Below are 14,729 nucleotides of genomic sequence, written 5' to 3' on the forward strand. Positions count from 1 at the left end.
CTCTCTCTTTCTCGCTCTTTAAATTTTTTTTTTAATTAAAAAAAAAAAGAAGCACACGCCAACAATGGCTGACTTCTGTAGCCACCCTGTCAGTATCTGGAGGTTTCCTGTTAAAATGTGGCTTTTCCGAGGGAGAGTTGGGCGCTTGGAGGGTGGGGTCCTTGCTTTAGCTTTGCTGACACTCTTCTCTTCTCTTCTGCAGGTTGCTGAAAAGTGCCTTCTTTGACGCCACCGACGCCGCCACCCAACGCCACTGCTCGGATTTCTATCTAAGGCTTTGCCTCGCTCGCTTTTTAGATATATAAAAAGCCACCTCCTCTATTGCCTCCACCTCCTTCCTCCCTCCCTACTCCTTTTTTTTTGCTTTTTTGGAAAAGTTTGGTGTTCCTTGCAGTTCATTTCCTGACGGCAACTCTTCCTTATAATTTTTTTTTTCTTTTGCCTGTATATTTTTTTAACCCCTTTCCCCCCAGCTACGACTCAGCCGTTTCCTCCCCATCGACTCCTGACTATGTAGCAAACTCCATTTTAAAAAAAAAACACAAACAAACCAAGAAATAAGAAATAGCAACAACGAAACAGTAACACGGCTTCTGTTGGTTTTTAAAGTTTTCATCAGCTTTTTTTTTTTTTAAAGAAAGTGGCTTAAAGAGTTCTTCTCTCGCCGAGAAACAAAATTGCCCTACCTAATCAGCATCGTTGCCAGCAGCGTTTGGAATTTTGTTTTTTGTTTGGGCTTTTTTTGGGGGGGGGTGCATGTATTTAATTATTATTAATTTTTGCATGCAAATAATTGAAACCAGTAACTGGAGAGCACAGATTTATTTTTTTGTTTTTTTTGGTGGGGTGGAGGGAGTAATGAAAATCTGCCAGTTATTTTGAAATAACAGTTTGGGCAGTGGCACAAAATATTACATATAAACAGACACACACACGCACACACACAGACACGTACACACATATAAATATATAACATTTCTATTTTAACTTCAGCAATTGCACTTTTAGGAGCTGGCCTCTAATTTGATTTTTTTCAATTTAATGCTGATGAGATTTCTATTTTATGATTGGCTTTATGTTTAACTCTTGTTTTAAACAAACATTGTTGGAGATCAATGGAAACCTAAGTGCTGGCGAATAGAAATTTTTACCAAAGCAAAAAAAAAAAAAATTTAGTGATTTCTTCACATTTTTTAAACTTGAATTCCTTAGGTGTTTTTTTTCCTCTCTCTCTCTCTGCAAAAAGCAGCAGTTCGTTTCTTCTGAAGAAGGCTGTTGTTGCAGTTTCCTTTTCTTTCTTTCCTTTCCCCCCCCTTCTTCCCGTTTTTTTTCCCTTTTGAGGGGGAGAGCCTTTTATTCTTTTTAATATGGCCGTGAACGTATCCTTGGTCCGTGATACAAAATGGCTGACGCTAGAAGTGTGCAGGGAGTTCCAGAGGGGAACGTGCTCCCGTTCCGACACAGAGTGCAAGTTCGCTCACCCCTCGCGGAGTTGCCACGTGGAAAACGGGCGCGTGATCGCTTGCTTTGACTCGCTCAAGGTAAGGATCGCCTGAACCCCCCCCCCTCTTGCCTTCCTTTGCCTTGCCGTGTCTGTGTGTCTTGATCGTGGTCGAATTGTCGAATTTTGTCAGTAGGAGAAGAGGGGCAGCCGGTTGGGGCAGCTGGTTCCCCCAGCAGCTGTGAGTCAGAGGCAGACCACGTGGTTTTCTTGGGGGAACTCCCACGCCCTGGGTTTCATCTTCACCCGCTCGGGTTACACAGAAAGTCTTTGGCAACGCCTCCCGTCTGACGCTTGGCCGATCCACCACTGTTCGGAGGAGACGGGGCTAAAATCGGGTTGGACTCAACAGCCAAACAGAGCTGGTTCGTCTTTCCTTTTCTCCTTGGACTACAACGCTCATAATCCCCAGGTGCCGTAGTGTGGGGGGTTGTAGTTGAAATGGATGACATTGCCAAGGGGTGGCCAAGTCAGCAGAGCAGATTCATGTGTCAGAAAAGTGTATGTGTAAAAAAAAAAAGTGCATTAAAACCGCCACATACCTGAGCCCAGCCGCTGGAAAGAGCTTCACAAACTTTTATCTGGATAATCTTTCCTGCAAAGTTGTAAAGTATTTCTTTTTGCCCCTAGAACAACAACATGCCTCCCTGAACCAAGCCAGATGTTGCCTGGTGTGGGAAGCCGAGCAGGGGCAAGCCTGGCTAGTTCTTGGCCAGGAAGTGGGACAAGTCTTTGAGTCCAAGTCCCGAGTTCGAGTCTTGGTACTGAGTCCTGAGCCTTACATCCAGGCCCCTATTTTTTAAAAAAGCTTTCCCTCCCCTCCAGAAAAAAAGGGAGGGAAAGTGGGTTCCCAGTTGCAAATCGAGTCTGTGTCATTGAAAAAAACAACAACACACACATGAATGAAGACCAAGTTGAGTCACCAGTGCGAATTACATCCAACTTGACACCAAGTCCCATGATGTAAGTCTCCATTCATTGGTTCTTGGAGGAGTGGCCCTTGGGAATATCGTGAATCTTTAGGGAGAACTTGGGAAAGATCCTACCTGAACTCTCAGAAAGCCGTGGCTGCTGACCAGATTTCACAAGATCGGGCTAGATTGACATGAGGTTGCTTCCAGTGTTCGTATAAGTGTGCTCTGCCCTCATGACTCTCTGGCCCCCTTGCTCGTCTTCAGCCATTCCGTTGTACCCTCTTACTACCCCTAAAATTTCTGGGTGCTTAGGCATGGGAGAACCCCTTGCACCCTCCGTGGAGCGGCGTTCTGCCTCCCTCTTTGTGGCTTTTTCCATGGGAACCAAAAATAATGGGAAGAATGGATAGGGAAGCCCGCAAGGGCTGCAGGTGGGAGATGATGATTCCTGCATTTCCCCCCCCCACACACACACACACATGTAAAGCTCCCCAACTGGCTCAGGGTGATGGCAGGACAAACATTTGATGGGACAGGCCCTCAGTTACTGTTCCAGTGGATTATCCATCCCCATCTTTGTGCTAGCAAAATGAGGGAGCAGGCGTGGCCGTGACGGAAAAGTGACATCAATGCGACAACCCCGTGCAAACGCTCTTTGCTTTTCCGGCTGTCCTCGGACTGGACCGGCAGGTTTTGTTTGGAGGGCGCTCTTGCTTTCTTGCCTTGTTTTGATCCACGAGCGGGAATTGCCGGCCGCTTCTTTTGCTCCTGTGTGGCATAAAACGGCCGCCCGTGTTTCCCGTCCAGAGGGGATCCCTCTCTCCCCGTGGCTTCTGTCGGTTGGCAGAAAGGAGCTTATCACGCTGGAATGCTTCAGTTGTAGGAAGTTGCCCTTAGGGCGGGCGAGGGGGGGGGAAGGACAGGGTGTTCTTTCTGGCTTCCCTCTTCAAGCAAAAGAAGTTTGAATTTGTGCAAGGCAGAAACGCCACCGCGACCTTGCGGCTTCCGGTTTCTGGAGAACCGACAGCCTCGCCTCTCTCTCTCTCTCTCTTTCTCCCGCCTTATTCCTTATTCGTTGACAAGTTCAAACCCTGGCCTTCAAAGGAATCCGTTGTTAGCACTGCCTGGTTGGGGATTTTTCCCGGGATTTTATTCCCTGCTGCTGCTGCGACTCTCTTTGTAATTCTGTCACTTTGGTCTTATCAGAGTCCCATCTTTGGAAGGGTTTTTGTTGATGGTGAAAGACCACGCTGTCGGAAAGCGCCTTCAGGGTGTTGACCTCCACCTGTGGAGTGCCTTCCCACGAGCGGTCTTGCCTGCCACCCTCACCCAAAACATTTGGACCTAAGCCTGTTCGTTAATGCCAACCAGAGTTGACCCATTGAACTAATGACTCCTACGTCACATTTTAAATTTCTCAAGCTACTCTATTTAGAATCACCTCTTCCGATAAGAATTTAGGCCTTGATTTCTATTTTATTTTGTTTTCTCATTCACCATTTGAATTCAGTGTCTCAACGTTTCTTTCTGATGTGTCTTCTAAAAATCTTAATCCTCATCATCTTTGAACGGCAGAGCTGGAAGGGACCCCCCCAGATCCCCGAGCCCAGCCCCTGTCAAGGAGGCACTGTGGGGAATTCGAACTCCCAACCTCTCGCCAGAAACCTAAATCTTTGAGCTTTCCAGGATGTTCCGTACTTCTGTATGTACTGTTGTGGTTTATTCCTTTTGGCCATATTTTAAAAACTGTTCATAACTATCCCGGGGTTGCTTTCTGTTTGGCTGTTGCACAAACATCCCGGATGATTAGATAGGCTTGTTTTGCTCTGTTTATTTCTAAAATGTCTATCCTAGCTGTTAGCTTTTTAAACATTCTCTCTCTCTCTCTCTCTCTCTCTCTGTGTGTGTGTTTACCAGCAATAGTTTTAAAGATTCAACTCATAAAAACAGCAGTCCCGAGAGCTTTAGTTTTCCAGAATAAATATATCAAGGCTCTTCATAGGACTTATTTTTCATTTTCTATGTTGTCTTTTTTTTTTTTTTTTGGAAATTGTTCTGTTTCATCAAATCCAGGGGCTGGAAAGGGATCATGTCCATCCCTATATGTTTTTTTTTTGCTGTCTTCAAACTTCTTCCCCGGGTTCTTAGTCTGTAACCCACCCACCCAGAAATCCTCCAAGGGAATTACTGCTCGACGGTAGCCTTTTTTAAAAAGGCAGCCCTTGATCGAGCGTCACTCCTCCCGCCCGCGCAAGCCCCCCACGGTATTTTTATAACACTGAAATCATGAAACTCCTCCTCCTCGTTGCCCGTCTGCTTGACCTACCCCAAGTGTTTCAGCTGCAATCAAAAGCAATTTAGTCACTTTCTCAAATTTGGGAACAAGAGCGCGGGAGAACTCAGTTGGACCTCATTAGCTTATTGTCTCTGAAAAAAAAAAAGCTCTTAAAACAATCCATCAACCAGAGCAAATTGGGCTCCTTTAGCAGATAAACGCTTTTTCCTGCCTGTATCGTGAGACCCGGCGAGCATCTGCACTTCCCGAATTTAGCCGGTCGATACCCCTTTAACTGCCCTAGGTCCACCCTGGAGCATCCTGGGATTTGTAGTTGGATAAAACGCTTCCAGTTCTGCACTAAAGCGCTTCAGCGCCGTGGCCTGTGCTATGCACATAGCGCTAAGGATCACTCCAGATCCTGGGAGTTCACAGGAAGGAAGCCACAAGAGATGAACTGGTGACAGATGATATGTGCAGATGTGTTTCTTTAGATTTGGGTCGTATGCTTTGCATGTCATGGTGGACTCTGGTGACCCTATTTGCCAGGGTTTGGATTATGGTTTCCATCTGTGGGGTTTAATAATCCTTTCCTTGGATTTCTTGCCTGAGGCAGAGTTTCATGACCTTATCCTTGTGACTCGCCTGGCCTGGGGGCTTAAGGCCTGGATACCTGAGTAAATGGCTGCCAACCCTACTTCTGGGTGGAAGTTCTTCAGGTAAAGCAACATAGGAAGTTGCCTTCTACCATATAGCCTGTTTGGTCTAAGAGGTGGCGCTTTTCCAGGTTTCAGATAAAGAAAACTCTTTCCCGTCAGACGATTTTATTAGAGTTACGATGATTAGTTAGTTTTACATCCTGCTTTGCTCTGGTGACCAGAGATGGGGAACGTTGGGTTCTTTTGCCCTGGCAGCTGTTATTCTGCAGGTTGAAACTTCGGAGAAAAAGCAGGGTTTTCCACCTCTGTCTACCCTTTCTTTCTCTGTCCTCATAACAGCTCTGGAAGGTAGGTCAGGTTGAGAGAGAATGATTGGGTCACCCATTGAGTGTTGAACTAATTCCAGTGCTTTTGCCAGCTGTGCCTCTTAGCCAGTGGTCCCCAACCATGGATCTCCAGATGTTCTTGGACTTCAACTCCCAGAAATCCTGGCCAGCAGAGTTGGTGGTGAAGGCTTCTGGGAGTTGCAGTCCAAGAACATCTGGGTTACCCAAGGTTGGGGACCACTGCTCCAGATGCTCTTGAACTAAAACTCCCAGAAGCCTTCACCAAACATCCTTGCTCTTTACTGATGTCTGTTGACTGAGATGATGCAGACATCATGGCATCTGAGGCGGTTCTTTCGTGGTCAAGCCAGTCCATATGGGAACACAGTCCTTTAATGTGGACATTTAATATTTGTGATATTTCACTCTTTCATATTCTACTTGAATGATTTTAGCTGGCTTTCTAAAAGGCAAAGCTGCTTTTAAATGGTTTTTATGGCTGATTTATTTTTGTTTCACGATGTTTGTAAGCTGCCTTGACGGCTATTTCTTCGTGGAAAGGCGGGATCGAATCCGAAATGGTGACAACAGTTAATAACAAGCTTTCAAGAGGACCCACAATATTTTTCTTTTCCTGTCAGGTGCTCTTACCATTGTTTAGTTTGCATGTTTTTGCTTCTCCGGGATCTTATTCTAAAAATACAAGAGCCAGAAAGCTCTGTATTTTTGCTCTCCGACAGTTAATTTCCAGATCCTTGAACTATGCAGAGTCAAGCTGTTGTTATTTTACAACACACACAGTTTCTCTGTGTGTACGTGTGTGTGTTGATGGTCCCCTCCTCCCTTTCTCTTTGTTCTATGGTGTCCTTGAATGCTTTCAGCTGCATCCAGCCGGCATCAGCACAATTATTCTGGAGAAGAAGATTAATATGTTTACATTGCTTTTTATGACATTTGTTCAGCAGCTAAATATGTTACGCCACGATCCAGTTTGCGCCCTGTAATTTGGTGAGAGTCCAGCCTAGGGACGGAAGCATTCTATATATATGTTGATCTCTAAGATCAACACAAGGAAACTGGCATGTTCCGATAAATATATATATCTCGGAACACGCTGGTTTCCTTAATGCTGATCTTAGAGATGGAAAGGAATGGTTTGTCTGTGATATTAATTGATGTCTTCTTTTATTATTTTAGCTTGTACGTTTTGCTTAATTATGCAAACCGAGTAGTATTTTACTAGGTCAGGTGATCTAGAAGCTCAAGAGAGAGAGAGAATTCGCATGACTTGTTGAGCCAGTGACACATAGTGTTGAGTATACTTGTATTTTCTTCTAGCCTTTGAGGAGTTTAAGGAGAGAAGCAGGGTCACGGAGAGCAAAGTTTGAGGGTGAAAAAAGCATAATTCTTCTTCCTTCCAGGGTGGGCGATTGGGTGCATTTTTGGGGTTGATCCAGAAAATATGGCCTTGCCCTAGGAATGAATGGGTGAATGGGAAGCACAATGGCCTCTTATAAAGTTGCAACCTGCCCATCATCTTTCAGATCGTGTTACAACCTGGCCATGTAACAGAGGTGACGGGAGTGACAGTAATCCTTGCAAGCGCTCGGAGTGAATCAGAAGCAGCGAGATGATTGCACAGGGGCAATCTGTGGTATTTTGTTGTAAAAAAAAGAGCAAGTCCTCTGGTTTAGATTTTCCAACTCCCTGATCATTGCAGTTGGCTTTTTTTTTTAATGAAAATGATCATATGATATACAAGCACCTTCTGATTTAAAATATCCCACTGTGGCCCTCCACCCTGCCTCCCTAGCAGTATCTGCGGGATGTGACCAAAACCTATCATTTAAAGAAAGAGATCCACTGAAATATATCAATGGAACAAGGGGGGGGGGGATTGCAGGTTTACAATAAGCATTGTTGTAAATATTTTGCTTCCAGCAATCTGTGTCACATCTTTGAAGACTGTTTGGAAGCAACATTTCACCTGAAACAAAGTGATGAAGCTAGTATTTTCTTCTGTCATGAAGGGAGGCTGTAGCCACTGTCGACGGGGACATACAGGAAGGACAGGTGCACCTCAAAGCTCATGGGCTTCGCAGATTTAAGGGTTTTAGGTGGTTAGATTAGAGGGATTATTTCTCTTATTATTTTCCAGGAGGTTTTCATTTTTCAGGGGAAAAAAGGGATGGGCACAAGACTGCCGTTATTGCTGTCCGCTCCGATATTTCGGATCGTAGTTGCCACACACACCCCTCCCCAGTCAGCCAGACGATGTCACCCCTTGTGCTGATCTGAGAAGGTCACTACCAAGCGAGCAAGGATGAACCTCGAGACCCGCCTTACAAACCAAAACCTCCCCCTTCTCCTCTTCTGAGAGCCCTGCCATGCACGGCACGGGCCATTCCTGCTGATAGTCTGATTTCTTAAGAAGTTCTCAGGGGCCGTTTCTGTGGTCGCTGGAGCCCAAGGGAGAGAGGGTGGTCCTCAAAATGCCAGTGTGAGCACATGTCTACCTCTTTCAGCACTAACTGAGCCTTAGGAGGTACCGTCCAGCCTTCTAGAGTGGTGGAGGGGACATACGAGAGCTAAGAAGTCCCCCAAGTGATGATGTCATTGGGAAGGGGTGTGGCCTTCTGGGGAATCCCCAGGTGGAAAGACTTCAACCTGGGGCTGGATGTTGCCCATCCTGATATAAAACCATCTGACCCAGTGCCACACTAGACTAGAGACCAGCCTTAAACATTATGGACTTCCTTGGGTATTCTGTGGGTCTACGTTCTTCACCAACCCGTATTCTTTAGGCACGTATCCGGCTGCTAGAGGGGATGTTTTCTGGGGGCCGACGAAGGGGGCGGGGGGGAGGAGGAGGAAGAAATCACCGTAGCGCTGAGCTCAAAGCTGCATGAATATTTCAGGAGCTCTCGGCTGTACCCACATGGCCTCACATGCTTGGCACGTAGGAGGCATGTTGTGTCTGCACTCGGGAGAGGTTTCAGCAGGACTGGCCTGCGCCGTGCATGGCCGGGCTCTTCGAAGAGGAGAAAGGGGAGGTTTTGGTTTGTAAGGCGGGTCTCGCTGCCCCCTGACCCGAGGGGGTTGGACCAACCCAAGCTGGGTTTTTAAGAGTTAGCAAAATTTGTTTCGGGTGGTTTTTGAGCCTCCAGCCATTTCCTCAAGGTGAGCGCTGGGATCTCTCACCTGTTCAGTGCAAGGTGCTGCGAGATTGGAACTGCAAGTGGTTGGGAGGCCGATGTCTCGTGTAAGTTGCATCAAAGTCAAGATCCGCAGCAGGAGCAATCTTACATTCTCAGTCATAAGAGGATGCCACAGATGCATGGCTTCGGGGGAAGCTCACCCTTAATTTTTAAACAGCATGCAAACATTGCTGGGTGTTTTTTTTTTAAGTAACAGTCTTTTGGGTATCTTATTTACAATTTTTTTCTCTCTCCCTGCATTTTTGGCTTTGTATGAAAATAATGGTCCGGCGCTTGACGTGACCTCCAAATTGCTAGAAGTGTTGTGTGCGGTGTGAAGAAGGGCTGGTGGGGATAGTGGCAAAAAGCTGATGATCCTGCCTAGGTGTTCAGATCATCAGAAAAAGCCTTTCTCTCAGTCCCACCACCTTCACAGTTGTGTTGGATGGCCTTCTCTGTGGCTGCTCCCAGACTTTGGAACTCCCTCCCACTGGAGGCCCAGCCTGGCCCCGTCTTTGCTGTCCTTCCGCAAGCAGGCCAAGACCACCGTTCTCTTCAGGCTGGCTTTTCCTCAGCAACAGGTGGCCTGAGTGGAATTAATTAATTGTACTTTTCTGCTTTGAGTGTGTTGCTTTTGTTTGCCATCTTTATAGTGTGGCATTGGCTTGCTTCTTTTCAGTATTTATATACTTACTCTGTTTTAGCTTTAAATGCTATCTTTGAATGATGTAAGCCGCCTTGGGCCCTTCCAAAGGAGATCGTGGCCAGCGTTGATCTTCAAGGAAGAGGCATCTTCTACCTTGGTTGGCTTTTCCGAAAGTCGGTGGAAGGGGCCATTTTGCTTTTCACTTTAGACAGCAGAACATCTCCGGACGGCGCTACATATAGACTTAGCATCCCGTTTCACCTCGGAAATACTTACCTGGTCTTCACTTCTACCCCAGCCCTACTTTTAAGGCCCCTCATCTCTTCTGCGGGTCCTCCTCCTCCCCCTTAAAGCCAGAGAGGCGTACATCATCCCACAGCTGCTGCCGTTTTCTTGCTTCACTGATCTGGGTGAAATTTTCCTCCAGGGCACCCGTCTGGCGGGTGTTTGAGTGAAGATCCAGCTAAAAGAGATAATGACAGGCTTTAGAAAGAACGGATCAGGTCAATGACTAGAGCAGCAGCCTTCCACGCTCGGCTGGGGGACACCCCTTGGCGTCTAATGCTCTCGATCCGAGTGCTTCCATGTTAAGGAGACCCCGCCTGCTTCAAACGGTTTCTCCTTGGGCTTAGCTTCCCGTAGACCAGCCTTACTCAGTCCTTCCCTCTCTCTCTGTCTCTTTCTCTCTCTTTCTCTCTCTGTGTGTGACAACTTGAGGAACAATGAACAGTTTGGGTTATTCAAATTCTTTTCAAGGGGGGGCAGAGTTTTGAAGCGTTTGCCATTTTGGGCCATGTAACTGAGTTTTCTAAAATTTTAAATCAGTGGCAGACTAAGATTCGAGAAAACGGGGTTCAAATCCCCACTCAGCCATGGAAACTCACTTGGGGGAGTGGAACTGCTAAAACCAGCCCTTAAACATCTCACTTTACTTTGAAAGCCCTATTAAGATAAAGGTTCCTCTTGACATTTTGTCCAGTCGTGTCCGACTCGAGGGCGCGGAGCTCATCCCCGTCTCCAAGCTGTGGAGCCAGCGTTTGTCCGAAGATTGTTTCTGTGGTCACGTGGCCAGCACAACTAGACATGGAACGCTGTGACCTTCCCACCATGGTGGTACCTGTTTATCGACTTGAATTTTTACATGCTTTCGAACGGCTAGGTTGGCGAGGAGCTGGGACAAGCGACGGGAGCTCCTTCCATCACGTGGATTCGATCTTATGATGGCTGGTCTTCCGAACTTCCAGCCCAGAGGCTTCTGCGGTTTAACCCACAGTGCCACCATGTCCCATTAAAAGCCTTATTAGGGTCACTATAATTTTATTCCACCTTGATGGCACAAAACACACGTTTCTTTATCCTCGGGCTCCTCGAATCTTGGGGGGGGGAGCTGATAAAATGTCAGCATCTAGCCAGGTTGTAACATTTAACAGATTGTAAATCTACATCTGTTTTAGCCTTAATTCCTTTTCTCTCTCGGCTGCAACTCAAAATCCTGGCAATGGATTTATAGGCAGCTGATTTTCGGAGTTCATTCAGATTTGGGAGCGATTGTTTCTTTTTACGTATCTGCAAGCAGCTTGGAATTTGACACCAAACGGGTTTCTTTTCCTCCCCCCCCCCTTTGATTTGGCAGAAAAAATCCCCGTATATGACACATTTTTCCCCATTTGTGTGTGTTTGTGTGTGTGTGGTTTTTTAAAAAAAAATACAAAAGTGAAATGCAACAGCAGATGGCCCATCTTACAATGTCAGATATTATTAGAAACCTGATCAGTACTAATAAGGTCACTCCGTGAAATCGGCTGGCGATGCTCGCTGAAAGACAGCCAGCTAAGGAACGACACAAATTTGGGGCGGGGTGGAAGCTTTGAGGAGAGGCTTTTTGGAACAGAGAGATTTCGTGGGTTGAGTGGAGAGGATGGCCTTGGTCTCTTCTGCTGGAGGGAGAGGCAGGGCAGAGCAGGGCTATGAATGAAATTGTGGGGTGTGAAATCTGGAAAAGAAGCTTTTCCAAGCTTATGACAGGATACCTGCCCACCTTCACAGGCGTGTTTGGTGGGGACACGGGAGAGGGCCTTCTCTGTGGCTTCTCCTTTAGACTCTGGAACTCCCTGCCACAGGGGTTGGCCCCATCTTTGCTGTTCTTCGGCCAAGACCTTTCTCTTCAGGCAAAGCTTTCCTTCAGTGAAATGGCTGCCTGAGTGGGGTTTGAATGTCTTTTTTAATTGCTTATGTTTTGTTGGTATTGTATCCATTGATCCTTTTAGTATTGTATACCTGTGTTTGCTACTAACTTAGACACTGCCTTTTAAATGTTGCATGCCCACTTGGGTCCTTTTGAAGGAGAAAGACGGGTTAAAAACATTTTAAATAAATTAATAAATAAAATTAGGCAACCTTCCAGCTGCCCCACAGAGGTTTTGGGTTGCATTTCAAATAGCGAATGAGTTTGGGAACGGATTTTTTTAAAAATTGTAAGCCACCCTCGGTGAGTCTTGTGGCGTAGATAAACTGGCTGCTACTCTGAGCTTGTTTTCTGGTTCGGACAAATCCATGGTGGGAAATCAAAGAGGGTGTAACAGGTCTGCAAATGCGCTTGAGCGCTCCGTCAAGGTTTCAGAACAAATTATACTCCTGGTTTCTCCTGGGAGACCTCACACTCGTTGCTAGCTTTTCCGCCAGTAGCCGAACCCCGGGCAGGCCCAGGGAACTGCTCATAAGTCGCCTCCGCCCTATCGCAACAGAGGCGCTTTCCTCCCCGTCCCCTTTGCTTGCGAGGCCGGGCAGCCGTCCAGCAGCAGAGGCAGGGCCCCTGATCTCCCCCTGCTTCTCATTAACTCCTCATTTCCTCTCCTGCCACCCCTCTCGACTTTTCCCTGGCTGAGACGGGGGTGTTTGTTTATGGAGAACGAGCATCTCCACCCCACGCACACACTGGCGCACACCCACCCCTGCCTACGGCGTGCCCTCCGGCGACCTCCCGTCTGTTGCCAAAGAATGTCAAGTGTCTGCCTTCATTGTCAGGAGCGCCTCGCGGGGAGATGCTGAAAGCGGAGAGAGATCAGCCTGGCTGGTGCCCGGCATGTCCATTACCGGAGGGGTGGCTTGCTAAAGACGCATTATCTGGAGGAGGCAGCTGGGAAAAAGAGTCACACGGAGATTAGTCCTTTCAAGGACCGCCTCGGCTGCCACGTGCACACTGTGATGTTAAGAAGGAGAAGAAAGCCGAACTGAATTACATGCCTTTGACGCACGTCTCAACATTGAGTCGTTGAACTTTTAACAGGAGCGTTTCAGCTTTTGGGGCTGGGATAAAAACACAACGGCTGGGAAACCGAGCAAGGCGGTCCTAGGAAGTGGGGGTGGCCCATTGGGAAAGCTCGGTGGAGGGTCGGATCCAGCCCCATTCTTGAAGGTTAGGATGGCAGCTACTGACAGTTTGGCCTGTTTGCATAAAGCCCTCCTTGGTTTGGGCCCAGGGTGTCCAACTGTCTTTCTCCAGTGTTGGCCACACCATCTACCAGATCATCGAAGGCGAGGCCCTTCCAGGGAAGCCACCCCAAAGGAAACCCCCATGAAACCTTTACAAGGGGCAGAGCCTTCTTTGGGGTGGCTTTGATCTATCAGAGGAGCATCGCCTGGCCCCCTCCCTGCTGATATTTAAGAGGCAACCGAAGCCATGGCTTTTCAAGGGAGGCTTTCCACTCCGACCCCTAGCTGTGTTGATTTGATCAGACATCTCCATCCGGTCATCGTTGTTTATATTTTTATTTCTAGTTCCGTCATGGCTCTGGGGCCATCTGTGCTTACGTGCTTAGATGATTATATGGCTTTTTATGTTATTTTATTCTGATTGTGTGTTTTCTTGTAAACTGCCCAGCATAGTGCTTCTACCCTAATGGGAGTGGTATATAAATGTAACCAATAAATGCATATAGACAGACGGACGGACATAATTCTTGTTCTCTGGGAAGAAGGCAACCTGGATGGTGGGTATTTGGAATTAACCTCTCTGCTTCTTGCTGTGTTCGTGGTTTCTCAAAAGGAAAGGATCGTAGTGTTGCACAGAGGGTTGGCACAGATTCGAGGGACCAAGACAGGTGAAGAAGGCTCCATGTCTTGCTTTAACCTTGGAAGCCAGAAATCTCACAAATCTACAGTCACTTTGGACTGAGAATGGCCTAAATGGACAAGAATAAGTAATTTAGAGCATTCTTCTCATGCTGCGCTCCAGCATCTAGAACCTCTGAATTAAATGGATATTTTTTTGAGGGCAGAGGGGAAGAAGGTGCCAGGAGCAGCTGTGTGTTGCTCGTTATGATGGGGGAAAACGGCTCAGGAAGGGTTCAGAAACTTCAGAGGTTGCTTTATTAGCCTGAATTTGGTTGATGAGGTTTGGGTTTGCTTGAGTGCCTGAGTCACGGTAAAACAAAAACAGCAGTTCAGTGTGCGCTCGGCTCCCACAGTGTTACAGATCCATTGGGTGTGATGTTTGCTTTGCAGCCACGGGGGGGGGGGGGGGGACGGACCTTTTTAGTTATTAATCTGAGAGTTGAAAGTTTGCCAGTGAATTTCTCTTGAGAGACGTGTTTTTTTTTGCCAGATCCCATTTAGGCTCCCATTTCAGGGAAGCATTGATGCTGAGATAAGGGTTTGCAGCGTTAGGGCTGGAAGCAGAGCCGGTCCGGCCATTCCCCAGATGGGGCAACCGTGTCGGACAGCAGACGTTAAAAAGGCAACAGACTGCTGGTTATTTACTTGATGATACTAGCTGTATTTGTCCACGGCTAGAAATGGAGAGAGAGAGAGAGGTTGGTGGGATTTCCAGATGGATTGGCCAGAATTTTTATGTGCCTTATTCAACACCAGTGCACCGAAAGTAAAGGCGGGGTTGGGCTTGGCGCTTGACCTCGGGCAGCCACGCATCTTGGGTTAGCTCTAGCCGAGACCGTATTCAGTGCTTCACACTGCTTAGCACCTCAGGCGGAAATCTTGTTCCTTCTTGTTGCGAGTCACACTAGAGTAAGCCCATTGAATCAGTGGGGATTTAGTAGGGAGTCCTCTGGAAGTTCCATGAATTCCAGTGGGCCTACTCTAGTTGTGACTTACTGTTCTCAGTGGACCTTATGGAGGAATCGACTCGTCTTATCCCCACTGATATCTACTAAACCTGCTCTAGGGCATCTTGGTCTGCTAAGCAACAAAATTTCG

General features: G+C 47.1%; 1 protein-coding gene across 14 annotated transcripts in view; it reads left to right on the plus strand.

The window, feature by feature from the left end:
- Positions 1 to 14,729, plus strand: part of MBNL3 (muscleblind like splicing regulator 3) — an 87,220-nt gene that overhangs the window by 31,929 nt on the left and 40,562 nt on the right. For 12 of the 14 annotated variants that reach the window (XR_012081379.2, XR_012081380.2, XM_072981158.2 and 9 more), the window contains exon 2: positions 203 to 1,541. The exons of 1 other annotated variant lie outside the window; for it this stretch is intronic. Coding sequence is in view for 11 of the 13 variants with exons in the window: in XM_072981158.2 (XP_072837259.1) it covers positions 1,368 to 1,541 (174 nt within the window). In the remaining 2 variants the exon portion in view is untranslated. Of the gene's footprint in view, positions 1 to 60; positions 89 to 202; positions 1,542 to 14,729 lie in introns of those variants that run through there. One more of the 14 variants, XM_072981161.2, reaches the window with a different exon arrangement.

The sequence above is a fragment of the Pogona vitticeps genome, chromosome 11 (genome assembly GCF_051106095.1).
Source record: "Pogona vitticeps strain Pit_001003342236 chromosome 11, PviZW2.1, whole genome shotgun sequence".
Lineage (NCBI taxonomy): Eukaryota > Metazoa > Chordata > Lepidosauria > Squamata > Agamidae > Pogona > Pogona vitticeps.